Source organism: Pinus tabuliformis, chromosome 4_2, assembly GCF_031772625.1.
Source record: "Pinus tabuliformis cultivar Carrire ecotype Pingquan chromosome 4_2, CPIR1, whole genome shotgun sequence".
NCBI classification, from domain to species: domain Eukaryota; kingdom Viridiplantae; phylum Streptophyta; class Pinopsida; order Pinales; family Pinaceae; genus Pinus; species Pinus tabuliformis.
In genome coordinates, this window is record NC_142304.1 from 907,335,491 (window position 1) to 907,361,954 (window position 26,464).

At 39.0% G+C, this 26,464-nt stretch overlaps 1 protein-coding gene across 1 annotated transcript in view; it reads left to right on the forward strand.

The window, feature by feature from the left end:
• The window catches only part of LOC149172619 (serine carboxypeptidase-like 20), a 382,145-nt gene that overhangs the window by 269,609 nt on the left and 86,072 nt on the right, over positions 1–26,464 (forward strand). Inside the window, exon 11 of the mRNA XM_089427753.1 lies at positions 395–516. Within this exon, the coding sequence (XP_089283879.1) occupies positions 395–516 (122 nt within the window). The remainder of the gene's footprint in view (positions 1–394; positions 517–26,464) is intronic.

Consider the following 26,464-nt stretch of genomic DNA (forward strand, 5'->3'; position numbering starts at 1 on the left):
TTGGGGGTAAAACTATGGATTTTAAAATACTGGCCATTATTATACAATGTGAGGTTGTAAATTGTGAGAATATTTTGAGAAAATTACTAAATTATTGATCAGATTATTATCTCAAGGAATTTTTATTTTCATATATATTTGACTGTGTATATATTACTTTGTGAATTTTATATATATATATATATATATATATATATATATATATAAATAATTACTGTGCATTTCTATAGAGTATAATTCATAGTCTTTTAAGAAATTACTTTGCATTTCCATTTAATATAACATCACTTTTTTACCGATTTGTTTATATGTATACCTGTTTTGAGTTTTTTCATTAGTCAATGAGATTCTTGCAACAGGTCTTTACAAGGTTATTAATTTTTGTTATGTACAGGAGGAAATAATTGGATCATGGCGAAGATGTGGTGGTCGTTTTGTATACAACTATGAAGTTGAAAGCGTTATAGAATATCATCTAAATCTTACAAGGAGTGGCTACCGTGTCTTAATTTATAGGTCAGTTTCCTATCTCATGCTTAGGTTTTTTATTTTTAAGATAAGTAAATATTAATTAATAATATATATAATATTATAAAAAATTGCAATATTTAAAATTATATTTAATAATAACGATACAAATAGAAATTTAATAATAATTTAGTGATAATTTAAAATTGAATAAAAATTAAAACAAGTACCACTTAGTAACTAGTATTTTTCATTTAATTGGAGTATGAAATGTTGACAAGGTGTGAGATGATCCATTAAATCTTTCATAAAAAAATAGAAATGAAAGTGAAAATCTTGTGCTAAAATGTTGCTTTTTGGTGAGCACCCTATCTTATTGGTTGTAATGAAGCTTTATAACTTTATTTTTTTGGTAGTGTTTGGTTCAAATTGATATGGAGAAACTTAGTTGCAACTCAATGAAATGTCAATTCCAAGAAACTTGTTTTGCACAACCAATCGTTTCTTACAAAGTTCATGAGAATTAAACATAATTGATATAGAGTTGACTGTAATTATGTTTGTGGCAGTGAAGGTATGGGAATATGAAACAAAGTTTTTATTGTTATCACTCAAATGGAGTGTCAGAGCTAAATTGTGTTAAGATGATCTATAAATTGTGATTTAGTATTAAATTAATTTATAAATTAAATTGTAAAGACATGTTAATTAATATTTATGAATAATTAGCAATAACAATTGTTTTACTATTAATTTAACAACTAAATTATCTAGCACAACTATATAAATTAAATCACTAGTAATTATAAATGGATATCAAAACACTTAGTTCCTAAAATATTTGGTATTGTGAAAAAAAAATCATTTAAAAAATTTAAATATTACAATAAATAAAATATATCATTAATCTTTTTCAAAAAGTTTCTAAATATTATACTTTTGTTTATGATTTGTGATTTAGTACTAAATTGATTGAATTTCACAGCCACTCAAAATAAAATTAGGAATAAAGTTGAAGTAGATTAAACCACTTTAACACAATTCACAAATTAACTTTTTGCATGGTAACTAAAACCAATCTTCTGTGTTTGATTTGAGGAAAGAAAATAAAACAACTTTAAATCAGCAATTGAAACATATGACAAATTCAACACTAACTTCCCAATAAACGTGGAACAATCTTGAGCAACTTGAAAGAGAATCTTTAACTTCAAAGTTAGATCATGATAATATCTGATTTGGAGTTTCAAATCCTTTGACCTCACATAATAATAGACATTAATCACAAACACACAAAAGGAATTTTAAAAAGTAAAATAAAACTTCTTGAATTTAAGAAGATTAATTTGTTGAATTCTTGAATTCAATTTCTTGTTATAAGATCAATTTCTTGAATTTTTTATATAGGTGGAGTCATAAATTATTAAAACTAAGCTTAAATAAAACAAATTCAACAAAGTTAGGAAAATAATGCTAAGGAGATCCTAAAAATTAGTAACTAAACATCAATAAGCATTCTTAATAAAATTAGAAAAGAAATGCTCACAAGATTCTAGAAACTAATAATTATCATAATAGTTATTAATTATAAAAGCTATGTGTAAGGAAGATTTTTTTTTTAAATAATGTAATTGGAATTGAGAATTGAGAAAAAAATAGAAGAGGACAAAAAAATATAAAGTGAATTTAAAAAGTAAGAAAACTAAAAATAGAATTATTGGGAAAATATTTTTTAATTATTTTTCCCCTTTAAAATTTGTCATCTAAAAAAACCATAGAAAAAGACAAAAATTATAAGTCAAACCAAAAAATAAAAAAACTAAAAAAAATTACTCTAATTTCTTTTTAAATTAGTCTTTAAAATTTGTCATATTAAATTGAAAATATGGAGAAAAAATTATAATTCATCAAAATGGAAATAATAAAAAAATTTAAAAAAATAATCAAAAAGTTAAATACAAAAGAAATAAAAATAAAAAACAAAAACTTAGTAACTAATAGAAATGGAAGTTACTAAACAACCCATAATAAGACGTCAACAAATCATGTCACAAATAAATAAATTTAAATAATAATAAAAAATAAAAAAAATAAAAATTTCCAATATTAAACTATAGATAAATGACATAATTTTTTTTGCTAAAAACTAATAAATATTCAAATATTTCTATTAAAAAATAATTATATAAACTAAAATGAAAATTTTATTAATTTTTTTCCTTTCTCTAATAATAATTAAATCATTTACATAAATGATCATTTTCCATATTTTACAAATTTCTTTCTTTTCTACCCTTCAAGTTTTCTTGGAAACATCATTTATTAGTATCATAAGATTCCTATTAAAATATGGGTAGCATATGCAACTTCTTTTATAAAAAAAAATTGTATTTTAAAGCTTTTGAATACAATATTTTGGTCAACGTTATAGGAAACATTTTTTTGAACGCCTAATTCTTATTTCACAAAATAATTTGCAAATTCATTCTTAATGTATTCTCTTCCCGCCCTTGCTTCTTAAAATTTGTATCATATTTTCACTTTCATTATCAACCAAATATTTGAAGTCCTTATACAACTCACTTGCTTCACTTTTATTTTTAAGAAAATAGACATGGATGTGAGCAAGTATCCAGTTGCTTCACTTTTATTTTTAAGAAAATAGAAATGGATAGTCCATCATTTCCTTTATCAAATTTATTCTTATAATGCTGTGTTAGCACACCTTCTTGACATAGAACTTTAAAATCCGAAACGATAGAAAATCCTCTTAAGATATTTAATATAGGCATTATGTTTAATATTTCTTAACCCACGTGTTTTAACCTTTCATGCTATAACCTACTATTATTATATTGAGTTACATAAATCTTTGGTAGACTCGTAGTGGGAGAAGTAACATGTTCATATTAATAAGAATGAGACCTAGAAAATACTTTGAAAGGGAAATAATACAAAATTTGTTTGAAAAAAAATAGGCAACTTATTTAAATCTACATAACTTATGGTTGTATTTAAAACAAAAAGTGGTATAATTAAGTGCAATATTTTTAATGTAAAAGTAATTAAGTTAAAATTCAAGTTTTTATCTATTTCTTTTGTATGTGTATCATTTTAAATAATTTTCATCTCATTTTATTTATGCACAAGTTATTTACAAAGACACCATTATTAAGTTTAAGTTATACCTATGTCGCGAACTCAAAATCAACATTGGCTTAAGAATTTATCGAGCTAACCCTCATATATCTCTTCATTTCTTAAAGCTCATGAACATTGAGGTTTTAAAGGATTATAGAAGGATTTATGGATTATAAAATGACATTGATGATCCCTCCCAAGATGCACTAGTGATTTTGAAAACTATGCACAATGGAGAATCAAATTGTGCTAATGATACTTTTATATGGCTCGCGATAAATGACCTATTGTTGCATAACTATAGGCTAGACGCCAATGCTTCTATTTATGTGATGCCCTTGATTGTGTTGCATTAGCTCAGCCTCAACATAAGTGGGCCTTACAAGAACATTTGCACCATGGATAATAGGGAGGTCAAATATTTTGTGTTGGTTATAGATTTGGTCATGATACTACATGTGTATTCAAACATAGGAATCCTAATGTACATATTGGTCATTGACCTACCTAATTCATATGGTATGTTGTTTCCAATTATGTTTTAGTTAACTTTGGGCAATCCTTGTAGATGGAAATGCCATATGCCACCATTCCCACTATTGACGATTTTTTTCACTTATATAGGTAAAAGTTTAAGAGTCTATATCATGCTGAGATTCCCAATAAACCCATAAATGACTCTATGTTCTATAGATGATGACGATTTGAGTCATTATGTAGTTCTTTCACTTTTAGATGTATGTGTTACTCATGAAAATGAAGGTAACAAATCCTAGCTATGAAAATTTATGCCACTCAATAGGAATTTAGTTTTGATGGAATATTGAATGTTGGTATTCCAATGAGAAGGTAAAAACTATTGATAAAGAGTTGGGGCCTTCTTTACCATGTTTATGCTGAAGATGATGGATCCATGTTGGGGAAGGGTTATTCTCTATGCCATAAATTTAAGCACTATTTTTTGAACATCCCATAGTAGGAGCCACCGTGGAAGTAGATGTTAGTTAGTTGTTCCTAGTGCCTTGACTCCTTGTCCTCAATTTTAGCATTTGTATTGGACTTCCACTTATCTCTGAACAACTTTATTGTATGGTTTCATTGGCTGAGAAATTTCAGAACACAAGACTCATGGCTTTTTGATGATTTTTTGCGTTTTTCTTCTTGTACATAAATAAGCTTTATGAGTATAAATTTAGTTTTTATTTTTTGTTTTGTTACATTCTAATTATATCATATATGTGTTTTATTCTCATGCATTAATTGAATGATTTCCTAGTGCATTTATGATTTGTATCCTATTTTCTTTTATCTAAAGTTGTGTTTTCCAAGGCCCTTAGGTTAGCCCTATTTAATTTATTACTAATGCCTTTTCATGATAGATGTGTGTAGGTAATAGGTTTGGGTGAATTACTAGATTTATCATACACACTTAAATAGAATTCATGTCCCCCAAGTGGGAGCCATATTGCTAATCTTTAAGGGTAAACTAGTTCAAGATGCACCCCAAGGGTCTATGTTACTAATATAGAGGAGCATTTTTTCTCAAAATTGATCTTCACCTATACTAAAAGATGACTCATGTTCTCATTTAGACACTTATTAGCTTGAATAGGATGTATCACACGTCTTCGTCACCTCTGAGATGGTAGATTTCACTTTTTGATTATATAACTATTATATTGATGTGATTAGACATTGATATGGAATTTAGTTGGTGGCGATAGTGATGCTTAATACAATAGAACCTAACAACACTACATGAACTTTTAATTTATTTATTTGTCTCATCAGATTATGTTAGGACATAATATGCTCCAGAAGTGTGTCATCTCCCATGGTTAGGTTGTGTTACTATGTGACTTGCTAAAGTGGTGCACCATATCCACTCCATACAAAACACTCTTCACCTCATTCCCTTCACCTCCATTCCATCACATGAAAAATGAGGTGTTCGCTTTTACGCTTTCATTTTCAAAATTCGCCATTAAGAGGTCTATATGAAATGAAAGAATTAATTAATTGAGAACATTAATCGAAATGAAAATCCCTTGGTTATCTATAGAATATTTAGAGGGGAAAAAGGGTGAAGAGAAATGTCAAATTAAATGAATCTTGATCCACTTCCACCTTGTCATGCGGCTCTTCCCTGGTCCCTATCTTGTATGAATAACGTTTAAATAAAATGTATGTCATAAATGAACTAAACACTTCCATAAATGAATAACTTGGGTAACTAAATGAAGTCGAGGAATGGAAACTCAATTCTCTAAGATCCTTCTTAAAAGGCTATTGAAAAATAAATCTTACTTCTAGATAGTTACACATGAAAACAATGAAAGAACTGTACATCAGTTGACCTTGATGTTCATGCCATGAAGAATAAAAACTTTAATTTATATCCATAATTATTTACCTTGTAGTATACATTTGTCTATGCTATTAGAAATCATAGTTTTTCCTAAGGTTTGATTACATGTATAGAGATTTATGATTGTCTTTCGTATATATACTTAGGAAAGTTAATAATTTAACTTTTATTATGTTGGACCAAGAAGGCTTATTAGGTTGTAGGTTTTAACCCTATACATAAATTACCTGCAAACGAATTCTTAAAAACAAAAAACATACAATGGCGAGAAACACAAATCAAATACACAGATATTTTCCCCTAGATCCCAAAACTGTGACTATGAGATTGAATTTTCATTATGTTCCTTTCAATATTACAACACACACACATATATATGCATTCTAGAGAATTCAGAAACCCCAATCCATTAACCCTAGATTAGAACATAATTGTAGTTCCCTTAACCGGATCTACAAAATACCATGGGTAGAAAACCAACATGCCCAAAACCATGTGCAAAACCCATGAACAAAAGCATAGGTAGGTCCACGCACCTAATATAGGGTCTAAAAAAATTCCCCGGGTGTTTCCCTATTAGCTTAAGGGGGTTTGACTCAGGTTCAAATTTATTCCTGCCAATCAACAAAACCCTAATTGCTGGCCCTTTCGGCAACAACGTGCATAGTGTAGGCTAGAGTCCCACCTGAAGTAGTGTTGGGGGATGCTAGAACCAGGTTTCTACATCCACACATTATGTGATGTGTATTTTGCAGCCCTTGTAGCTTAGATTTGAGTTTGTGAAAATCTATACCTTCTTATGGTTCACTAGTGCAACTTTATCCAAACGGCTCCTAGACCTTTGTGAAGTTCTACAATTAGTCTTTTCAGACCTAAAAGAAGGAGACTCGCAACTTTCACTTAGTAAATAATAAACCTAGATCTTCCTCCATGTATATCTACCCGACTCGAGGAGTTATAATAGTAGACTTAGTTACTACCTTCATGAAATCAATTCATTAATCATTTCATGCATAGATATTAGAGATTTAACAGATTCACACAAAAAATACTCTTTACTTCATAGAAACATATCATTAAGTAACTATGTATAAACTTAAGCAAAATTAGGAATAAGGCACATATGCAATAGCTTTATTCTAAAATGAGTCTTTATTAAATTCAACATTCAAATTACAAACTCTTCCACCCTACACACCCAGCTACTGTGGCTTGCGCACTCAGCTACGAACTTGCCAAGTTCTCCGCTCACTCAGCTGTAGGAGCCTTCCTGTTTCGCCTACGTATAGGAAAATAGAGACTTCCTACCTTAGCACTTTCCCTTACACTTGTTCTTTCCCCAATAATTGTCTTCTTTACTCACTATGACTCAAACATTTATAGCTTTTCTAATACAATACCATGGCTCACAGCCTATGGGTGAGTCTCAAAGCCATCCTATCACTTACCCATACAAGGGGATAAATCCCCTTTGGCTCCTATTTAGTTGCATGCTCCACTTCCACATTTCGCGAAGACTTTGCATTATTTACAAAATTCTACTCAAAAATTGATTAAACTAACCCAAAATTGACCCTAGGGAGCCTATCCCAATAGGCCCCCAACACAAATATGGTGACTCGCCCTCGAGTCACTTAGCTGGCTTCTTGACTTTTTGGTAGAGCTCATTGAACTATTGCTTCAATGCATTCAACTTCGTGATACTTTTCATAGCATCCTTCTTCACCTCTTCGACGAACTTTTTTGTAGTTCGTGTCTCTACCATAAGGTGCATGGTCCTATGATTTTTCTATAGAGATTTCAACTTCTCCTGAATGGTTTGAAAAATCTGGATGGCCTCTTCTATCCATGGTTGACGTTGGGCATTTAATGCTGATTCTTTTTTTTCTGTAATTCTTGTACTTGTGCCTGTATCAGCTTTCGTTCCTGTAGGCGCTTGGAGCACTGGACTAGCATAAATCTTCGCACAATCACCATGATCTCATCATATTTTTGTTTGGTCTCTCTGATTTTTGTACTCAACCTCTGCAGGTTTGGGTCCTCGTGTAAAGTGTTCCATAATTCCATGGCATGGTTAAAAATAAAATCACATCCTTTAACTGCAACCTACATAGTATTCATATGCTCATTAATGGCTACATCATGATGCTCCCTCACCTCTAGTGGACTAGTTGGCTGTAGTTTCAGCTGTAATTCTGCTATCTTCATCTGGAATTCAAACATGACTCTGCCTATCCCATCTTTTGATTCGCGGATTGCAGAAGCTAATTTCCTGATCTTCGTTGTGGCTACGCCATCTTCTAGAATATGTAACTTAGGGACTGAATTGCATGCCTGCATTATTGTTATTTCCAGGCTCTGACTTCATGCTTCTAGCTCTTCCTTTTCTTTCAGATCCTAAGCCTTCTCAGTGAATGTATGTTCATTATTTACCTTAACCTCACTGATTACTGCAAGTGCACGGTTACCTCTGGTTCTAAGCTTGTCTGAGACCCCTGATGTAGCGCATGGAGAGTGTAGAGTGGCCACATAGCTAAGTTCACTCCTATGTCTTTGATCTTGCCCAACAGAGTGCGATCTTCCTCTATTTCCATGTGGACTGATCCTTTTGGTAAGGAGGTGACCCTGAGGTCCAGATTCCTTCCCATCTCTTATAATTTATCGCTTCCTTGCGCCACCATCCTTGATCTCCTTAACAACCTATGGCCCTAACCAGTGGATTTGAAGTTTCCCCTGAAACTTCGTGAATTTGTTGTCATATAGCAGCACTAAATCATCCACCTTGAAAGTGCACAACTTAATATGCCTACATGCCATGCATTCTCACATTCCTTTTACACTTGCTGGTGAAATCCTCCAAGAAAGTGGTCCTCTTGCAACTCCATCAATTGCACGAGTCATTCGTCTAAGGTCTTGCGATCCACAATCTCTGTCAAAGCTGGAATATGTAGACTTCGAACAATATATTCCATAGGATCACTACTTCAATCCCATTGACCAATGTAAACGATGTTCGACCTATGAACATCTCGCAAGTCATCTTATATGCCCATAGAACTGCGGGTATTCGCACATCCCACTCATTCCTCTACGCATTACAGAACATTGTCAATGCATTCTCCAAGATTTTGTGAAATTCTTCTAGCATTCCATTCACGTGTGTGTCATAGGTTGTTCTCTTTGGTGGTATACGTGGAATTCTTCAAGCATTGTGCTGATCATTTCATTCAAGAAATGTGTACCCCTATCACTCATCAACACCTTAGGGCATCCAAACCGCGTTGAGACATATTCAAACCAAAACTTCATAGCGCTGGCAGCTGTACAATCCTTCACTGGTTGCGCTTCCACCCATCTGGTTAAATCCTTTGTTGTAGTAATAATATAACGCATGCACGTCCTCTTTCCTGGTGGTTCTATTGGGCCTATGAAATCAATAGCCCACTTATCAAATACCTCCAACAAAACCTGAGGATTTAAAGGAAACTCATATCTTTGCAAACACTTTCCCGTCCTTTAGCAAGCATCACATACCTTACAATATGCCTTATAATCCTTATGTAATGTCAGCCACCATAACGCAAAGCGCAAAATATTTTGCGCAGTCGCTTTGCCTGTGTAGTTTTCTCTTGTCACCCCTCCATGTGCTTCGGAGAGGATACTAGTGTGTTCAAACTTTGGAATATACCTTTGCAGTATTCCATCTGTTCCCATCTTATATTAGTGACCTGAAATCACTGAAAAATATGTAGAGCAGACTACTAATTCATTCCACTTCTGAGTGGAAAATCCTTCCGGAGCTGTACCCATGCTTAAAAATTGAATGATTTCAACAAAATGGTCATCCACGACATGCACCGCAAAGAGTTGTGCATTGCACAGTCCTTCCTCCAAACTATTTGGTTCTTCACACATTTCAATCCTTCACAGATGATCTTGTCCTGCATTGATCCTTCCAGGCTCCACAATCACTTCAAATTCCTATTCTTGAAAAAAATAACCATCTGTAGATTTTCAGCACAAACACACACTTACTGACCAGGTAATTCAGCATTAAGTGATCTATATACGTTTTAAAATGTTCGCCGAACAACTAATGTCGAAAATTTTGCAGTGCGTAGACCATCGCCAACCCTTCGCGCTTTGTAGTGGAATAATTCTTTTCGGCCTTTGATAAATTTCTACTCGTGAAGGCTATCGCATGCTCAATTTCACCTTCTCCTACCTGTGCTAATACTACACCGAGTGCAATACAAGAAACATCTACATGCACATGGAATTCTTTCTTCCAGCCTAGAAACATGAAAATGGGCATAGTCACCATCTTTTTCCTCAGGGCATCTAGACTACATTGACATTCTTCGTCCCACCAAAGCTTCACATCTTTCTTCAATAAATTTTTCATCGGTGTGGTTATCTGAGCATACGCCTTCATAAACTTTCTATAATACCCAGTGTGCCCCAATGTCGCACGCAACTATTTTACATTCCTAGGAGCTTCCAAATTCACAATCACATCAATCTTTGTAGGGTCCACCATCAATACCTACTTACATATGACATGGCTAAGAAAAGTTCGAACGGGCACACAAAATATGCACTTCTTCAAATTCAATGTGATCTGATACCTTCGACATGTATCCAACATAAGGCACAGACTCACAACATGGTGCTTCACCAACCCAAACACAATCCAATCGTCTAAATAAACCTCCAAAAATTTATGGATAAATTCTTTGAATGCCACGATGACAACCGAGAGAAGATTGCTAGTGCGTTCTTTAATCCAAATGACATTACTGTATACTAAAATCAACCCCACTCCTTCGTGAAGGTTGTATTGCTTCGATCTTCTTGCGCGATATTTATTTGATGGTATCCTGAGAAGCCATAAGTAAATGAATAAGCCTCCTGTCCGCCAAGATTCTCTAATACTTCCTTTGTAAATGGTGTTGGAAATGGACTGTGCACGCATGCATCGTTCAACTTTCTTAGATCTATGCATATCCTGATTTTTCCTTTCTAATTCTTCTCTTGCATAACTATTGGGCTTACCCAATCAAATTCCTCTACTGGTTCAATAATACCGAGATCCAACACCTTATCAAGCTCTTGGCGCACCTTTCCTTTATACTTCAGATTTTTCCGATAAGGTCTCTGATTAACGGGCTTCGCATCTAGTTTCAATGTAATCTTCATAACACCTAAATCTCCAATGATCCCATTTAGATCCATAATCTTTGTGGGAAATAGGTCCTGGTATTCATGCAATTGTTTAGCCACATTATCAGTTGTATCTTCGCTCCAATAGTCTCCTATCTTCACGAACTTAGGCTTTGTTTTAGATCCAATATTTACTTGTCTAGTTTTCAAAGGTTCTCATATATTCGGGTTCTCATCTTTCGGTCCATCGACTTTGTGTTGTCCCTTTTGTTAGTCCCTTACAATTTCCTAGGCTGAAAAGGAGATTGAGAAGGGTAGCCTCAAATCACTTCAGCTCAGTAGCTAGCCCTACTAAGCATGAGAGGGATCTCTCAAAGTCTCTTATCAATGAAATGATTTTAAAGCAAATACGTTTTAGGCTAGTATGTATAATTGTTTATGTATTGGTGAAAATTTAGATTTTAGGGTTTGCTGGACTAGTGTTTGGAGCCATAAATAGGTCTATGCTGTAGGAGTGTAGAAGAAAATATGGAAAGGAGATAGATGTCAGAATACCATGGTGTATTTATAATATTGTCAATGTAATATAGAAGAGAGAGTGAAGAAGAAACTAATGAGCATAAGTAAACATGATTTCATTAGCTTAGGAAGACATAAACATAACCATGAAATTCAGATAGAGAGAGCTTGAGAACAAGAATTATGTATATTTCCCTGTAAGGAATCCATAGAAATAAGATATATCATGTAGATAAAGATTTTTTAGCCATTAGGAAACAAATAAAATTAAGAACAAACACCATGAACTCACTGGGCTGGAGTTCCTTAAAAATAGTTGCCGGTGTCTCTGTATTAGCTGAAAAGATGATTATATGCAAGACTCCTCCACAAAAAGTCCAACCCTTCTCTCTGAAAGGGAAATGATACATATAAAATCTCTTAGACCACTTTCCCACCTTCAGGAGTCGAATTCCTTAGTGGAGGAACTGACTCCAAGATTCTCTCAACCAACAGGTGAGACTGAGAAGGTGAAACACAAACACTTCTTGGAGAGTTTTTTTAGGAGTTTGCTTCAATTATGAGGCATAATAAACATCAAAAACAACATAGCATGTACATTTATTCATACCTAAATCACCTATCCTCGAAACAAGTGCCATTACATAAAGAGTCTTGACTCTGACTAAGTCGAACTAGAAACTAGAAATTTTACAAAGTGAATTTACAATTTAAAACACAAAAAAATGCAAAAGCACAATGTTGTCTTTGAGCTGATTTTTAGGTGCTCTTCAAGTCTAGTTTCTAGAATAGTTTGAATTTTTGAAAATGACACATGGGAAGGCCTTCAAAAAACCATTCTCCCAAGGTCATTCCAGGAACGCAGCACCTGTCAAAAAAGGGTCCAGAAAGCTTATTTTTTGCCATATTTTTTTCCACATTTCTCAAAAACTAAGTTACATCTAGAAAATATGAGAAAATGGGTTGTTGGAGGATGGAAATATATTTACAAAAATGTAGACTTTTCTTAAAATGGATGCCTAACGAAGAAGCGCAACGCTGCTCCTCGAACTGCTAAATTTCTGAATTTGGCTTCAAAATTCAAAAAAAAACCAAAATTGCTCAGAATTTGCTCAAAATTGTCCAAGAGCTATAAAATTATATATCGTAGGCCCTCATAGATGATTCAACAAGAATCTTCAAGTTTCCTTCATCATTTTGGTCCTTTTTGGCTTCTTTGAGCTTGGTTTCAAGTTGCTTGACCTTGACATTGCAGATCATGTTTTGAGCCTGGTAGTGGTGCGCCATATGCCTAAGTAGCTGATTGTCTCTATTTTCCTTCTCTAGAGGCTTCTCCAAATAATCATTGACCATGTTAAGCCAATATTTCTTGTCTTTATTGACCTCTAGAGAAATTTTGTCCTCTAGGTTTAGCTCTTCATTCAACAAAATATGTTCTTCTTCTTCTTGCAATGCCTTCTTTAGGCCCTTTGTTCTTGGCCTTTTCCTCTTACCCTTCCCTTGTTTTCCTTCAGGCTCACTTGACTCAATGACTACTTTTCCCTTTCCAACCTGCTGCAATCATTTGGTTTTCTCGTTTTCCATGATCAATTGCTTGACTTTGAGCTGACTATTCTCCTATTCTAGGAATGAGATGATGTATCTTGCCCTTGCCTGTGAGTTCCTTGATCTAATAATCTTTGTCTCTCATCATATGTTGCATGCTAGAAGTCTCATCTTCTGCCTCTAAGTGAACCAACTCGAACTCATTCTCATCCATGTCCTTTTCCTGCACTGATGGTCCCTGTTTTGCTGATATAGAAGGCTTGTCCCCTTTCTCAGCATGAGAAGAAAACACACGCCTCTTTCCTCTCTTGTACATCCTGGTCGCCTCAGGCTTAGGTGCTTTGGTTTTCTCAACTGATTTGCTAGAGGACCCCACTTCCATTTGTTGTGTTGGTAGGCTAGATGGTCGAGTTGCCACATTAGTTTCATGCCATTTGAGAGTTGTTTCCAAAAAGGTTTCCGAAGTCATACCTTTCTCTACAAGTTAGTGAAGGACTATATTCTTGATAAGACTATGATGAAACAGGTTGGGGTAGCGCTCCTTGTTCTTCATCTGAATCTTCTCTAACATTTTGGAAATGCTCCTACATAGGTAGTTGCACATATTTAGTGGCTTTTGAAAGGTAAAATTGGTGAGCACTAGTATTGCAGCAAGAATGCTGCAACTCCTGGGCTGCCAACTTTACTTTTATCAACTTGGTAGTTCGTAGCAAACTTGGAAGCATCGGTGCTGTATGCACAAGTACTAGTTCTCACTGCAGGTTATCACTTGGTCAGCCGGTGCGAGATCACTAGGAGCTCAAGCCAACTTCTATAGATTTCAAAAGAAGCTTTATGTGTGATGAAAGAAAAGAAAGATTACTCTACATAAGCTATTCTAATTGCAAAAAGGAAAATGACTAGAATGTAAAGCAAGACCTAGCAAACCCTAATTAACAAGCTAATTCTACTTTTGCCAAAAACGCTATGAAAACCATGAAAGAAATGCCATTACCTACTCAAGAATGTAAACAACATCTAACCATGCTATTTCTGGAAGTTAATAAGAAAAAAACATATTTTTGGATTTTTATGTGTTTTTATGTGAATTTGACATGCATCTAATTTATTGTGTGTGAGTGTGGCAACAAATAGGTGGAATTAAAGGGCAGTTTTGGAGCTTGGGATGATGTAGGATGGTGTGGATGGGCTTTAGGAGGTCTTAGGTGGCCTTTTCGAGGCATTTCTCACACTCGGCCTTCAAAACAAATCCTAAAGGAAAAACTATAGGAGGACATAGGGAAACTACAGGAGGAAAGCAGGGAAACTACAGGAGGCCTACAGGAGGAGGCCGAGAGCAATTTCCACTATCTTGAGGGTGTGAGAGTGGGTGGAAAAGGTGTAGGAAGGTTGAAATGAGGTGTCAGGGTGCCTAAGTTCTACCATTAATTTTCAGGAGAGATAAAGATGATTGGGTTTGCTCAAAGAGAGAGGAAGAGGTTCTATGAAAAATGTAGGAAACTAGGGAAAAATTGAGGTGAGATTTTGGAGACCTATAGGGCATGGATCAGATGGAGGGTGTGATTGCTGGTAAGTGATGAGCCCCAAATTTTGGTAACATTTTGGGCTCATTTGGCCTACTTACCTTGCTCAACCCTTCATTTTTCATCACTTATGCATCATTTCTTAGTATATTCATGTTATTTGTAGGAAGGAGGGTAGTCACTATGCCTAGGTGGCTAATACATGTTTATTTCAGGTTTTTTGACATTAAATGGAGTAGAACCACGCAGATGGAGGCAAGGAGACAGCCAAGGTGGCATTGCGGTTTTGTAGGAAGGTTGTCCACAGCCTTGAATGATCTTCCTCGTGATCTCCACCCCAACTCTGAGCTCGAACAGCTATCACCACCGAGCTAGAAGGCAGCCAACGGATTCTAAAGGAACAGCAGTTTACTTTTATTTGGTCAGCCAAGCCCCACTAATTTAGGAGGCCAGCTTGGCCCTCATAATGTATAAATATTGAGGCTGTAGCCTTCGATGAAAGACTTTTGAACCCTTGTTGCAAACTCAGAAGTACGAGCTACAGCTCTGTTTTGCTCTTTGTAAGCCATTTTTAGCATGTTGTTAGACTTTTGACTATGATCTTTTAATAAAAGGCAGGCAGATTTGAGTTCAATTCTGAGTTCTTAGAGGAGCTATAGCTCTCAGGTTTGGGCCCAACCTGAGAGCAATAGGCCTCCTTTCTTTGTATTGTTATTTGTCTTTCTTTCAGCATTATATTTATTGTCCTTCACATGCACTTGGAAACACAGTTTGTTGATTCGGATTTCTTGGTGTGGTTACATAGGTTAGCGTTATGAACAAAGTTGATTTCAGTAGTTTAGATTAGAGTAAGGAGATTAGAGTGATCAGAGCTCCAAAAAAGGGTTGATTTCACACTCACTTCCACCTCTGTTTAGAGATTGCGATTGCAGTTCGTGCCACCCACCAAAAACACAGTTTTATATGTTCATGCAAGCTTTAACGTAATAATTTCAGTTGTAGAAGTGTCCATGCATTTAGATCTTGTGGAATAACTCTTTGTTTCAACACCATGCACGATTTTCCTTTAAACTACATTGTTGTTCTTTGGTTTCTAATAAAACAGTTAGAGTAGGTTGATGACATTCCGGTTATACTCAAGACAGCGGTGATTTGTTTCATTTACACTGCGCAACACCACTCCATCATTTCCTTATCCTTCTCAGCCATGCCTAGGCCATCTACTCATCTCCCAGTTCGATCATTTGCCTCCCCACTCTTCTATTATCCACGATGTTTTATCTTTTCGGCCTTCCATTGCCTCTACCCTCCTATCGACCAACCAGCTTTACACACCCCCTCTCCATCTCATCTCCCTGTCCATAAGCCATCACGAGCTCCCCTCTCATCGTACCTATCCATCCATACAGCTCATTCACTCCTCCATCACCCAAAACTCCGATTGCAGAACATCCTGTAGAAGTTAGCAGACTTCCTGTAGAAATCCCGAGCTCCCTGTAGGATCCCCTGCAGACATCCTGTACAAGCTTGCAAACACGGTTGCCAGGCATCTGAAGGTTGTGAACTTCTGTGGAATGATGTTAGGGATCCCCTGGACCCTCTCAACTTCCTCCTGACCTTTTCCAAGCCTTCCTCCCCTTGAACTACCCCTACACAGTCAAGACCCAGTAAGAAGCACAGTCATAATAACTCCAACCACTTGAGCAAAAATACAAAAACATGTTCTCTTCAGATGAAAGTAGTTTAGACCCATGCATCTCATCTCACTAGAAGTAATGGCATCATTTTTAAAAGATTGCATTCCCACCATTGCATCGTAAGGATTAAGCTGGTCAAATTAGGGTTTACTAGGGTTTCCATGTTTTGTTGGCTTTTAGTTCATTCTTGCAAAGTAGGTTAGTTTCCCTTGAAATAGTTTTCGTTCATCACTTAAAAAGCTTCTTCTGAGAACATATAGAAGTTGGCTTGAGCCCTAGTGGACTTGTGCCAGCTGACCAAGTGACAGCTGCGACAAGAGCTAGTACTTGTGCATACAGCACCGTCGCTTCCAAGTTTGTTACGAACTACCGGGTTGATAAAATTAGAGAAGGAAGCTCCAGGAGTTGTAGCATTATTGCTACAATACTGGAGCCCACCATCTTTTTGGCGCCGTTTCCGGGGAAGCGTCAAAGTATTAGTAATTGTTGCTTTTCTTCTATTTTCCTACTCTCGCCTTCTGCCAAGTAGTTTATTTCATTTCCATTATGCAAAAGTATCATAGACATTTTCTGCTTTCATAGATTAGCATTTCAATTCCACAATTTCAATTTTGCAAGCATAGATTAGCATTTCAATTCTGCAAGCGTAGACTAGCATTTCCATTCCTGCAATTCCATTTGAGCAAAGTAGATTAGTTCTTTCCTGCTTTCATTTCAATTCTGCATTTTCATTTCAGCAAGATAGTTAGTTGTAGATCAATCTGTTTCAGTTTTTGCAGGTACCAGAAAAAAAACAAAAGCAATCAAAAAAGTCTTTCCATTTCATGCCTCGTAGGAATCGAGATAAAACACGCAAATTCTTACCCAACACCCCCACCACATCACTGAGTCACCCTTCTCTCTTCTTCGGTGACAGTGATCCAGAAGAACGTATAGGCGAACCTCCTGAGATATACGAAGATCCTATAGCAGAAGAAGAATTAGAGACCATCCCATCTGAAGCTATGGCTGACAATAGAGGAGAAGATGAGAGAATAGAAGGTGCCTTCCCCATCCGAGAAACCAATGGAGACATGAAAATGAAGAACATTAGCCCCTCCGCTTTACCTCACTTCCATGGACTGACTACTGAAGATCTTGATACCTTCCTGTTTGAGTTTGTTGTCCTTTGTCGAACCTATGACTATACTGAAGATGAGCAGAAGCTGAAACTCTTCCCTTCAACTCTTAAGGATGCAGCATTACGCTGGTTCATGGGCTTACCTGGGAATAGTATCACCACTTGGGCTTAGATGCAGCAAGCTTTCAATACCAAGTACCGGGACTACTGTAGGTCCAAGGAAACCAAGGGAGAAATCTTTTGGATGACCATGGGAAATGATGATCCTTAGAGGATTATGAGGAAAGGTTCCAACTTAGCTATAAACGGGCCAGGTGCACACTTGACCTTGAATCCCTCAAGTTGGTCCTGCTCCGAGGAGTCCCTGAAGACCTCTTAGATACCCTTCACATGTTAGCTGGAGGAGATATTTACCAACTGCCTTATGAGGACATAAAGACTGTGTTTAGGAACCACTCTAGGGCAGCCCAGAAACGAGGTAGAGGAAACCTCCTCTCAGCTGGTATTCCTTTCTCCAAACATGAGTTTGCAAATCAATTAGAAGATCTCAAGAGTGAGGTGAGATAGACCATTGCCATGCAACTTGACACATTCAGGATCCAGCAGAAGAAGGAAGAAGCTGAGAGGGCTTTGGCTATCTTCTGCCCTAGATGTACAAGGAGACACCCTAAGAACAAATGCCCATTACATTCGGTTGAGGTATGTTTTGTTTGTGAGGAGTACCATCCCACAAATCAATGTCTAACCTTACCTGGGCTTAAAGCCATGTACCAAGGGACAGAAGCCCCCACTGAACCTCTCTATTTTCTCAACCAAAGGAGGCCACAAGGACCTAGACCTTACCAGTAGGGGATGCAAGGGGCACCCCAAGCTTATTACAACCCCAACCAATCTACTCCTATGTCTTCTTGGGGTCTCCCTGCTCATCCTTCCTAGTCTGTGCCTCCTCCATGGTCTTATCCACCTCAGTACCACACTCAACCCACTACTCATTCATATCACTCACATACCCAGCCACAGCCTCAATGGAATGCACCTCAGTCGGGGTGGAGGCCCCAGTACAACACTCCTCCCTCCATTTTGCCTCCACCACCAGTTCAACCTCAACCATTACCTCCTGCTCCTCCAAGGCAACCTCAAATGCCTGCTCAACCGAACCCGAACCCCAACAACAGACAGGCCCAGCAGGTATACACTGGGGAAACATCATGCCCTACCTATGCTGTGGAGATCCAGGAGATCAATCTTCGATCTGGAAAGACTCTTCCAGATCGCCAACCTCCTCCCCCAGAGGACGAGGAAGACAAACAGGAAAGTGAACCAAAGGCTATTCCACCCTTTCCTGAGAGACTAACAGCCACCACACAACCCAACCTAGAGGAGGATGAGCTTCTGGGAGAACTCAAGCAGTTGTGTGTGAAAATACCACTTCTTCAAGCCATCAAGGATGTGCCAATATACAACAAACTGGTTAAGGAAAAGTGTTTCAAACACCCAGGCAGGCGAAAGAGAGATGCTTCAACCATCAATGTCTTAGGACAACTGTCTGACCTTATGTTAGGACAAGTCATCTGCCCAAAGTATCTAGATCCTGGGAGTCCTGTAGTAGATGTCCACATCAATGGCACCATCATACCTCACACCTTGATTGATCTGGGGGCTGCCATTAATGTGATGACCAGGGATACCATGCTCAAACTCAACCTTCATGGTTCCTTGAGGAAGACCTCGACAGTCCTGCAACTAGCAGATCGCTCCATCGTGACTCCCGAAGGGATTGTGGAGGATGTCTTGGTCTCTGTTGACTCTTGGGAATACCCTACAGATTTCTTGGTTCTGCAACCTTAGGCAAAGCTTACTGGATATCCTCTTATTTTGGGAAGGCCTTGGTTAGCCACTACAGATGCTTACATAAGTTGTTGTGCAGGAAACATGACAATCAAAAATGGTCCTATGTCCAAGCAGCTAGTCCTATACCCTCCTGCCCAACCCTCCTTAGAGCATGACTTACCACTTTGGTTGGAGGAAGGAGAAGAGGATGAGGTGTACTCAGCACCTTTGTGCACCTTGGACGCCACTAGAAGAGACCCCCCAACCGAGGATGACTTGATTGAGACCTTGATCCAGAATCCACCTCCCAGTGCACTATCCTTAGAGAAATTGGTGGAGGATGCCCAAGCCAGCACCTTAGTGGACCTTTGTGCAACTAACCCTGTCACTCCCAGAGTCAAGAATGTGGAGTTCGGCCCTGAGAGAACGTTAAAGATCAGCTCCTCCCTATCTCCTTCCTAGGAAAAGGAGCTGTGTAGCCTGTTGGCCAGTCATCTAGATGCTTTTGCTTGGAGCTATAAGGAGATGAAAGGAGTCCATCCTTCGGTCTGTACCCATCACATCTACATCAAAGAGGATTGTAAACCGGTTAGGCAACCCTAGAGGAGAATGAATCCAGCCCTTAAGGACATTGTCAAGGAAGAATTGCAAAAATTGTTGGATGCCCGATTCATTTACCCCATCTCAGATAGTGAATGGGTGTCCCCTCTGGTGTTGGTTCCCAAGAAAAATGGGAAGTGGAGAATCTATGTGGACAACAGAGAACTGAACAAAGCTACCAAGAAAGACCATTTCCCTCTACCTTTCATAGATCAAGTGTTGGATGAACTGGCAGGAAAGAAGTTCTTCTCTTTCCTAGATGGGTTTAGCAGGTACAACCAAATCCAAATCAGCCTGGAAGACCAAGATAAGACCACCTTCACTTGTCCTTGGGGTACCTTTGCCTACCGAGTTCTTCCCATTGGGCTATGCAATGCTCCTGCTACCTTCCAGAGAGCTGTCTTGAGCATCTTCTCGGAGCTGATCCATGATGCGGTGGAAATCTATATGGATGACTTGACTCCTTATGGGTCCAACTTCCAGGAAGCATTGTCCAATCTGGGAAAATTCCTAACCAAATGCATTGAGATGAACCTGTCCCTTAGTCCTTAAAAATGTGAATTCTTGATGGCTGAAGGGACCGTGCTAGGCCATACCATTTCTTGCCAAGGGTTACAAGTTGATCCTAACAAAATTTCTCTCATCAAGAAGGTTCCACCTCCCCAAAAAGGTAAGGGATGTTCGGAGTTTCTTAGGATTAGCAGGGTATTACAGGAGATTCATTAAAGACTTCAGCAATCTAGCCTCGCCATTGTTTGGCCTGTTGGCAAAAGATGTGGAGTTTAAATGGACTGGCGATTGTTAGAGGGCTCTGAATGAATTAAAGGACAAGTTGGTGTCTGCCCCAATCTTGAGAGGTCCAAACTAGGCCCTACCTTTCCACATCCACACTGATGCCTCAAACAAAGCCATAGGGGCAGCCTTGGGACAAGTTGAACAAAAACTTCCATATGTCATTTACTTTGTTAGCAAAAACTTATCCAAAGCTTAACTGAATTACACTATAACCGAGAAAGAATTCTTGGCTGTGGTCCATGCACTGAACAAGTTCCGACATTATATCACTGGCTATCAAACATTTGTACATACAGATCATGCTGCAATTAGATATTTAATGAATAAACCAGATGTGAATGCTCGTATTATTAGATGGGTACTTTTGTTGCAGCAGTTTGATTTGAACATTGTTGACAAACCAGGTAAAGAAAATGTTGTTGCTGACTTTTTATCTAGATTGGATTTATCTGCAGATGAGGATGGAACAGTGGATGACCAGATGCCCGATGAACATCTGTTTGCTATTTCAGTACTCTCTCCATGGTTTGCTGATATAGCAAACTACCTTGTTTCAGCACAGTTCCCTCCGCACCTATCTTCAAGAGAGAAGAGCAGAATCATCAGAAAAAGTGCCTCATTTACTTGGATCGGGGGAAACCTGTTCAAGCTTGGCCCTGATCAGATCTTAAGGCGCTGTGTAAGGGAGGAGGAAGTCTTTGATATCCTCCTCACCTGTCATGATGGGCCTTGTGGAGGACATTTTGCAGCAAAGAGGACTGCCTTCAAAATCCTGTAGGCAGGCTACTATTGGCCCACACTTCATCAAGATGTCAGAAGGTATATCAGCCAATGTGACCGATGCCAAAGAATGGGGAAACCGACTGAAAGGGATGAGATACCTCTCCAACCTCAAGTGACTCTTGAGCCATTTGAGAAGTGGGGTATGGACTTTGTGGGTCCAATCAACCCTCCTTCGAGGCAAAGGTCTTACATCATTGTGTGCACTGACTACCTGACAAAGTGGGTAGAAACTAAGGCAATCAAAGCAGCAACAGAAGAAAAGGTGGCTGAGTTCTTAAGAGAGAACATCTTCTACAAATTTGGCTACCCAAGAGAGCTGGTCACCGATCAAGGGAGCCAGTTCACATCCAACCTAATTGAAGACCTACTAGCTCATCACAAAATCAAGCATAGGACTTCCACCCCCTATCATCCTCAGGCAAATGGGCAAGTGGAAGTCACCAACAGAGCATTGGAAGGGATTTTGACTAAGGTGGTGAGCAGCAGTAGGAAAGATTGGGCAGATCGCCTGGTTGAGGCCACATGGGCTTACAACACCACCTGGAAGACCACAACCGGCTTCACACCTTATGAGCTGGTCTATGGGAAGAAAGCTTTGCTGTCCATTGAATTTGAATACAACACTTTGAGGATGGCAGCTCAGCTGGACCTAGATCTCAGCCATGCACAACAAGAAAGGTTATTGCAGCTGAATGGACTGGACGAGCACCGAATGCAGGCCCTCCTTCACTCAGAAGTGGTTCAACTTCAGAGAAAGGTGTGGCATGACCAACACCTTAATGACAAGCAATTCCAGCCAGGAGATTGGGCACTGTTGTATGACTCCAGGCACAAAGATTTCAAGGGGAAGCTGAGAACCAGATGGCTGGGACCATATGCAGTGGAAAAATGTCATGACAATGGATCTGTTCTTATTCGGACCATTGATGAGGAGGCCATCCCCTTGCTTGTCAATGGGCATCGACTAAAGATCTACAGGAAACCTCTCTCAAAACAAGAATTCATCAAAACTGTGGAGAAGTCAGTGCTGGTCATAGAGAAGGGTTCTGCCTCTGCTTTGGGCATACAATGAAAGATATATAAAAAAAAAGTAATAAAGATCCTTGGGTGAAAACCTTTCTGAGGCTCCCAAGGCAGGTGGTAGGGGTGAAAACCTCATTGAGGTGCCCCTATTGTCTTTCAAAAAAAAAAAAAAAAAGGAGATTTGAAAAAGATCCTTGAGTGAAAAACTCTCTGAGGCGCTTAAGGCAGATGGAAAGGGTGAAAACCTCATTGAGGCGCCCATGTTATCTTTCAAAAAAAAAAAAAAAAAAAAAAACAATAAGCAAAAGAAGACAAGGACAACAAGTTTATAATCTGGAAATGCATGCAGGTTGCAGGTGTTCTATGAAGGAGAGGAGGTCTCTCAACTCAAAGTCAAGGATCCTTATCATGATGCCAAGAGACCTCACCAGCACCTCCTCCAAGAATACTCATCTTCTCCAAGGTATGGGCACGATTTCATCACAGCTTAGTCTTCTACAGGAAGTTACAGACTTTCTACAGGAAGTACAGAATTTCTACAGGAAGTTCTGTATTTCTACAGGAAACTTCCTGTAGAAGTTTTGGACGGCCCAGAACTGATTATATGAGGAGATCTAACAACCAAGGTCCGGTATGGACGCATGCAAGCTACCAATTTCTCCCTCACACACTGCTGTCACCTCTTTCTACCACCCCTGTCGACATGCAATGAAGATACCTGCACCATCAAAGCAGATCATTGAGTTATCAAGAGAAATCAGTTTTTAAAATGAAAAATACGCTGAGATGCCATGCCATACCCATCTCAGCTATCCATGAGCTCTATGAGCGTGATCGTGAGGCCATTGTCTTCGTCGTGCAGCATGCACCCGAGGAGGAAAAGCTCCTACAGGACATCCTGCAGGAGTCCCGTAGCAGTTAAGCCAGCTAGAGTGTACACCATTCAAGCACTCGCAACATGCAAGGATAACGCAGGCACACACAGCCGAGTCATAAGCTTCATCGTTAGCGACCTGTGAAGAGGAACCTCCGGGCCTGTGCAATCCACCAGCAACAAATAAATCCACTCATCGTCGTCCAAGAGCCTGAAAAATTGTGTTGCGGCCGCACAGGTAAGTGCCTCGACCCTTTCTTCCATCGAATTGCATGAATTTTACTTTGAAAATGTTTGCAAGTGTGAAGTGAATGGGTTGAGCGGTTGTATGGCCAATCGACTGGCCACGTCGACCAGTCAGATGGTCTAGTCGGATGGTAAATGGTGGTCGTGGCAAAAGGAATGGGTAGTGCACACGTGAGAGCCATCTAGTCGGGGAGAAATGAGTTGTAACAGAAATGACGGCGGCGGATCTGCGGGGAATGATGCGGCAGTAAGGGAACTTGCAGAAGAATGATGGTGTGACATCGTCCAACGGTCCGGCAGCGACAACTCACCCCCGCGCCACAGATTCCGCCGGATTCAAATCTAATCGGTTAGATTGCCACCCCATGCATTTATCATTCGTCGTTTGAAAGTCGAGTGAGCATCTGGATTCCTCTGAAGCTCGACACTCCATGTCTTCGGCCGTTCGAACACCTATTAAGCAGCGCCAAGAGCATAGACCCACTGCAGTATCCTCCAGAATTCATGCGCTGCTTCTATAGGAAAGTTGTTTCTACAGGAAATTGGGTTCCTCACGTCAAAAGGGGGCGGTTTAAAAAGGTAAGCCTGAACCTTCCATGCAATTGGTTTTGAGGGTGGCAGAATCGATGTCTACAGTTTGGTCGTAGAAATTTTTTGCATATATTGTCTGCCGTTGCATGAATTGTCGTCCTACAGGATGTCAGTATAATTAAGCTGTGTTAAGGTCCTCGAGAGATAAGTTTCGTGAATTGTATGCATGACAGAGGCGTAATTCTACGCTCTGTCCCAGTAGGCCAATTTTCTTCCGCATTCGCCACCTCCAGCTAACGCAGTAGTTTTTCACCATGCTGGGTGGATTCATCAGAAGGGAACCAACCGATTCAACAAAGTTAAGAGGGAATCCTGAGGTGGTGGAGCTATTCACGCAAGCGCAATGGATGTCGTTCTGCGACAAGTTGCAGGGCTATGACGATGAGGTGGCAGAGGAGTTTTTGCAAGCTCTGAAGTCGAAATCCAAAACATTGGCCATCATTAACTTCAGGGGTTTGAGTCTCAGACTCACCCCACAATTCATCAGCCGAGTTACTGAGCTCCCAATGGGATTACCATGGGATAAAGAAGAAAGGAAATTGGGCCAGAAGGCTAAGAAAGAATTCTTTCCACCAGAGGAGGAATTCTCGGAAGATAAAAATGGGGTTCGTAGAACCAGCTTACTGCCACTGTGGAGTGAAGTTAGCCTCCAGATTATGAAGTACATCACCTGTGAAGGTCGTTTTAGCATTGTATATGGGTACCATTTTGGGTTACTCACGGAATTAAGGCACGAGATGGACCTACCTGTAGAAAAAAAACTGAGTATCCCCTACATTCTACTACAGTCTATGACTGAATGTGCCACCAAGTTAAAAGAAGGCACACCAGACCAGGTAGCACACCATGGACTCATTAAACTCCTCGTGGAGGATGCGCTCCACACATACAAGGTTCCTCTCTCATGGGAAGCCTTCAGAAATTCGACGAAGGATGGTGACATAAAGATGTTGACCAAAGAGCTCGATTCATATAGCAGTGAGGAGAAAGAGTCAGTGCCCGCAGGGAAGAAAGAAAAAGGCCAAAAGACCACGACCACGGAGCAGAAGAAAAAGCAAGAGAAGAAACAAGAGAAAAAGGGTGCCAAAGAGAAGGATGACACACCCATTTTGACGGCAAGAGAGAAAATATTACAAAGCAGAGTGGACAAGGCTGAGTAGGTCCACATCAGCAAAGGCACCTCGTCAGCAGCCGCAACCAAGTCAAAAAGTAAAACACCCTCAGCAAAGCAATCTAAAGTGGTGCCACCTGTCTCTACAGGAAAACCGAAACCGGCTTCTACAGGAAACCCGAAATTAGCTGAAAAAGGGCCTTCTACAGGAAGCCCGAAATTAACTCAAAAAGGGTCTTCTACAGGAAGCCCTGAAAAAGCGAAACCCAAGGAGACGAAAGCTGACATTCTTGCAAGGGAGGCAACAACTGTGTTGGCCGCCCTCAACACACCTCCTAAGCCCAAGGAGAAGAGAAAGAGGGAGACCCCTCTATATTTTAAGGCGAGGAGAAGTGTGAGAATAAAGACGGGCAAGCCACAGCCTCCGTCCAGTAGCCCAATCACTATAGATGATGCCCCTACTTCGCCCAAGGAGAGGTCCCCCTCGAGGATATCAGTCACCTATGAGAGGGGGAGCCCGAAGAAAACTACTTGGAAAGAAAGGTTAGACCAATTGACTACAAAAGCTCGGCTACAGGATGCTGAGGATGCTCTACAGGAAACCTTAGCCAGGCTTAAATAAACAGAGAGAATGGAAGGAGAAGCACCCTCATCACCACCGAGGGAGGGCGAAGTAGAGCCACCAAAAGAAGTGGAGAAAGAACATATTCCAGAACCTAGCCCTCAGCCAAGTCTGAGTTCATATTACAACTTCTTAGAGGCTGGCAAAATTATACCTCAGAAACTCACTGTGCCACTGTTCTTTGCATTGGAGGAAGAGAGGGTACGTACACACACATGGATGAAAATAGCCAAGTCAAAGGGTGTGGCGGACATAGGCCCCTTGCAAGAGCAACTTAAGGAGGCCAGAAGTGAGCTAGCCATGGCTAAACACGTGGCAAATTGCCAAAGAGTGTTCCTACAGGAAGAAAACGAAAAGCTTAGATTGCAACTACAGGAGCTGAGGACAGGAATAGGTACACCCTCCAATGACACCACAGCAGAACAACAAGGCAAAAAGGAACTAC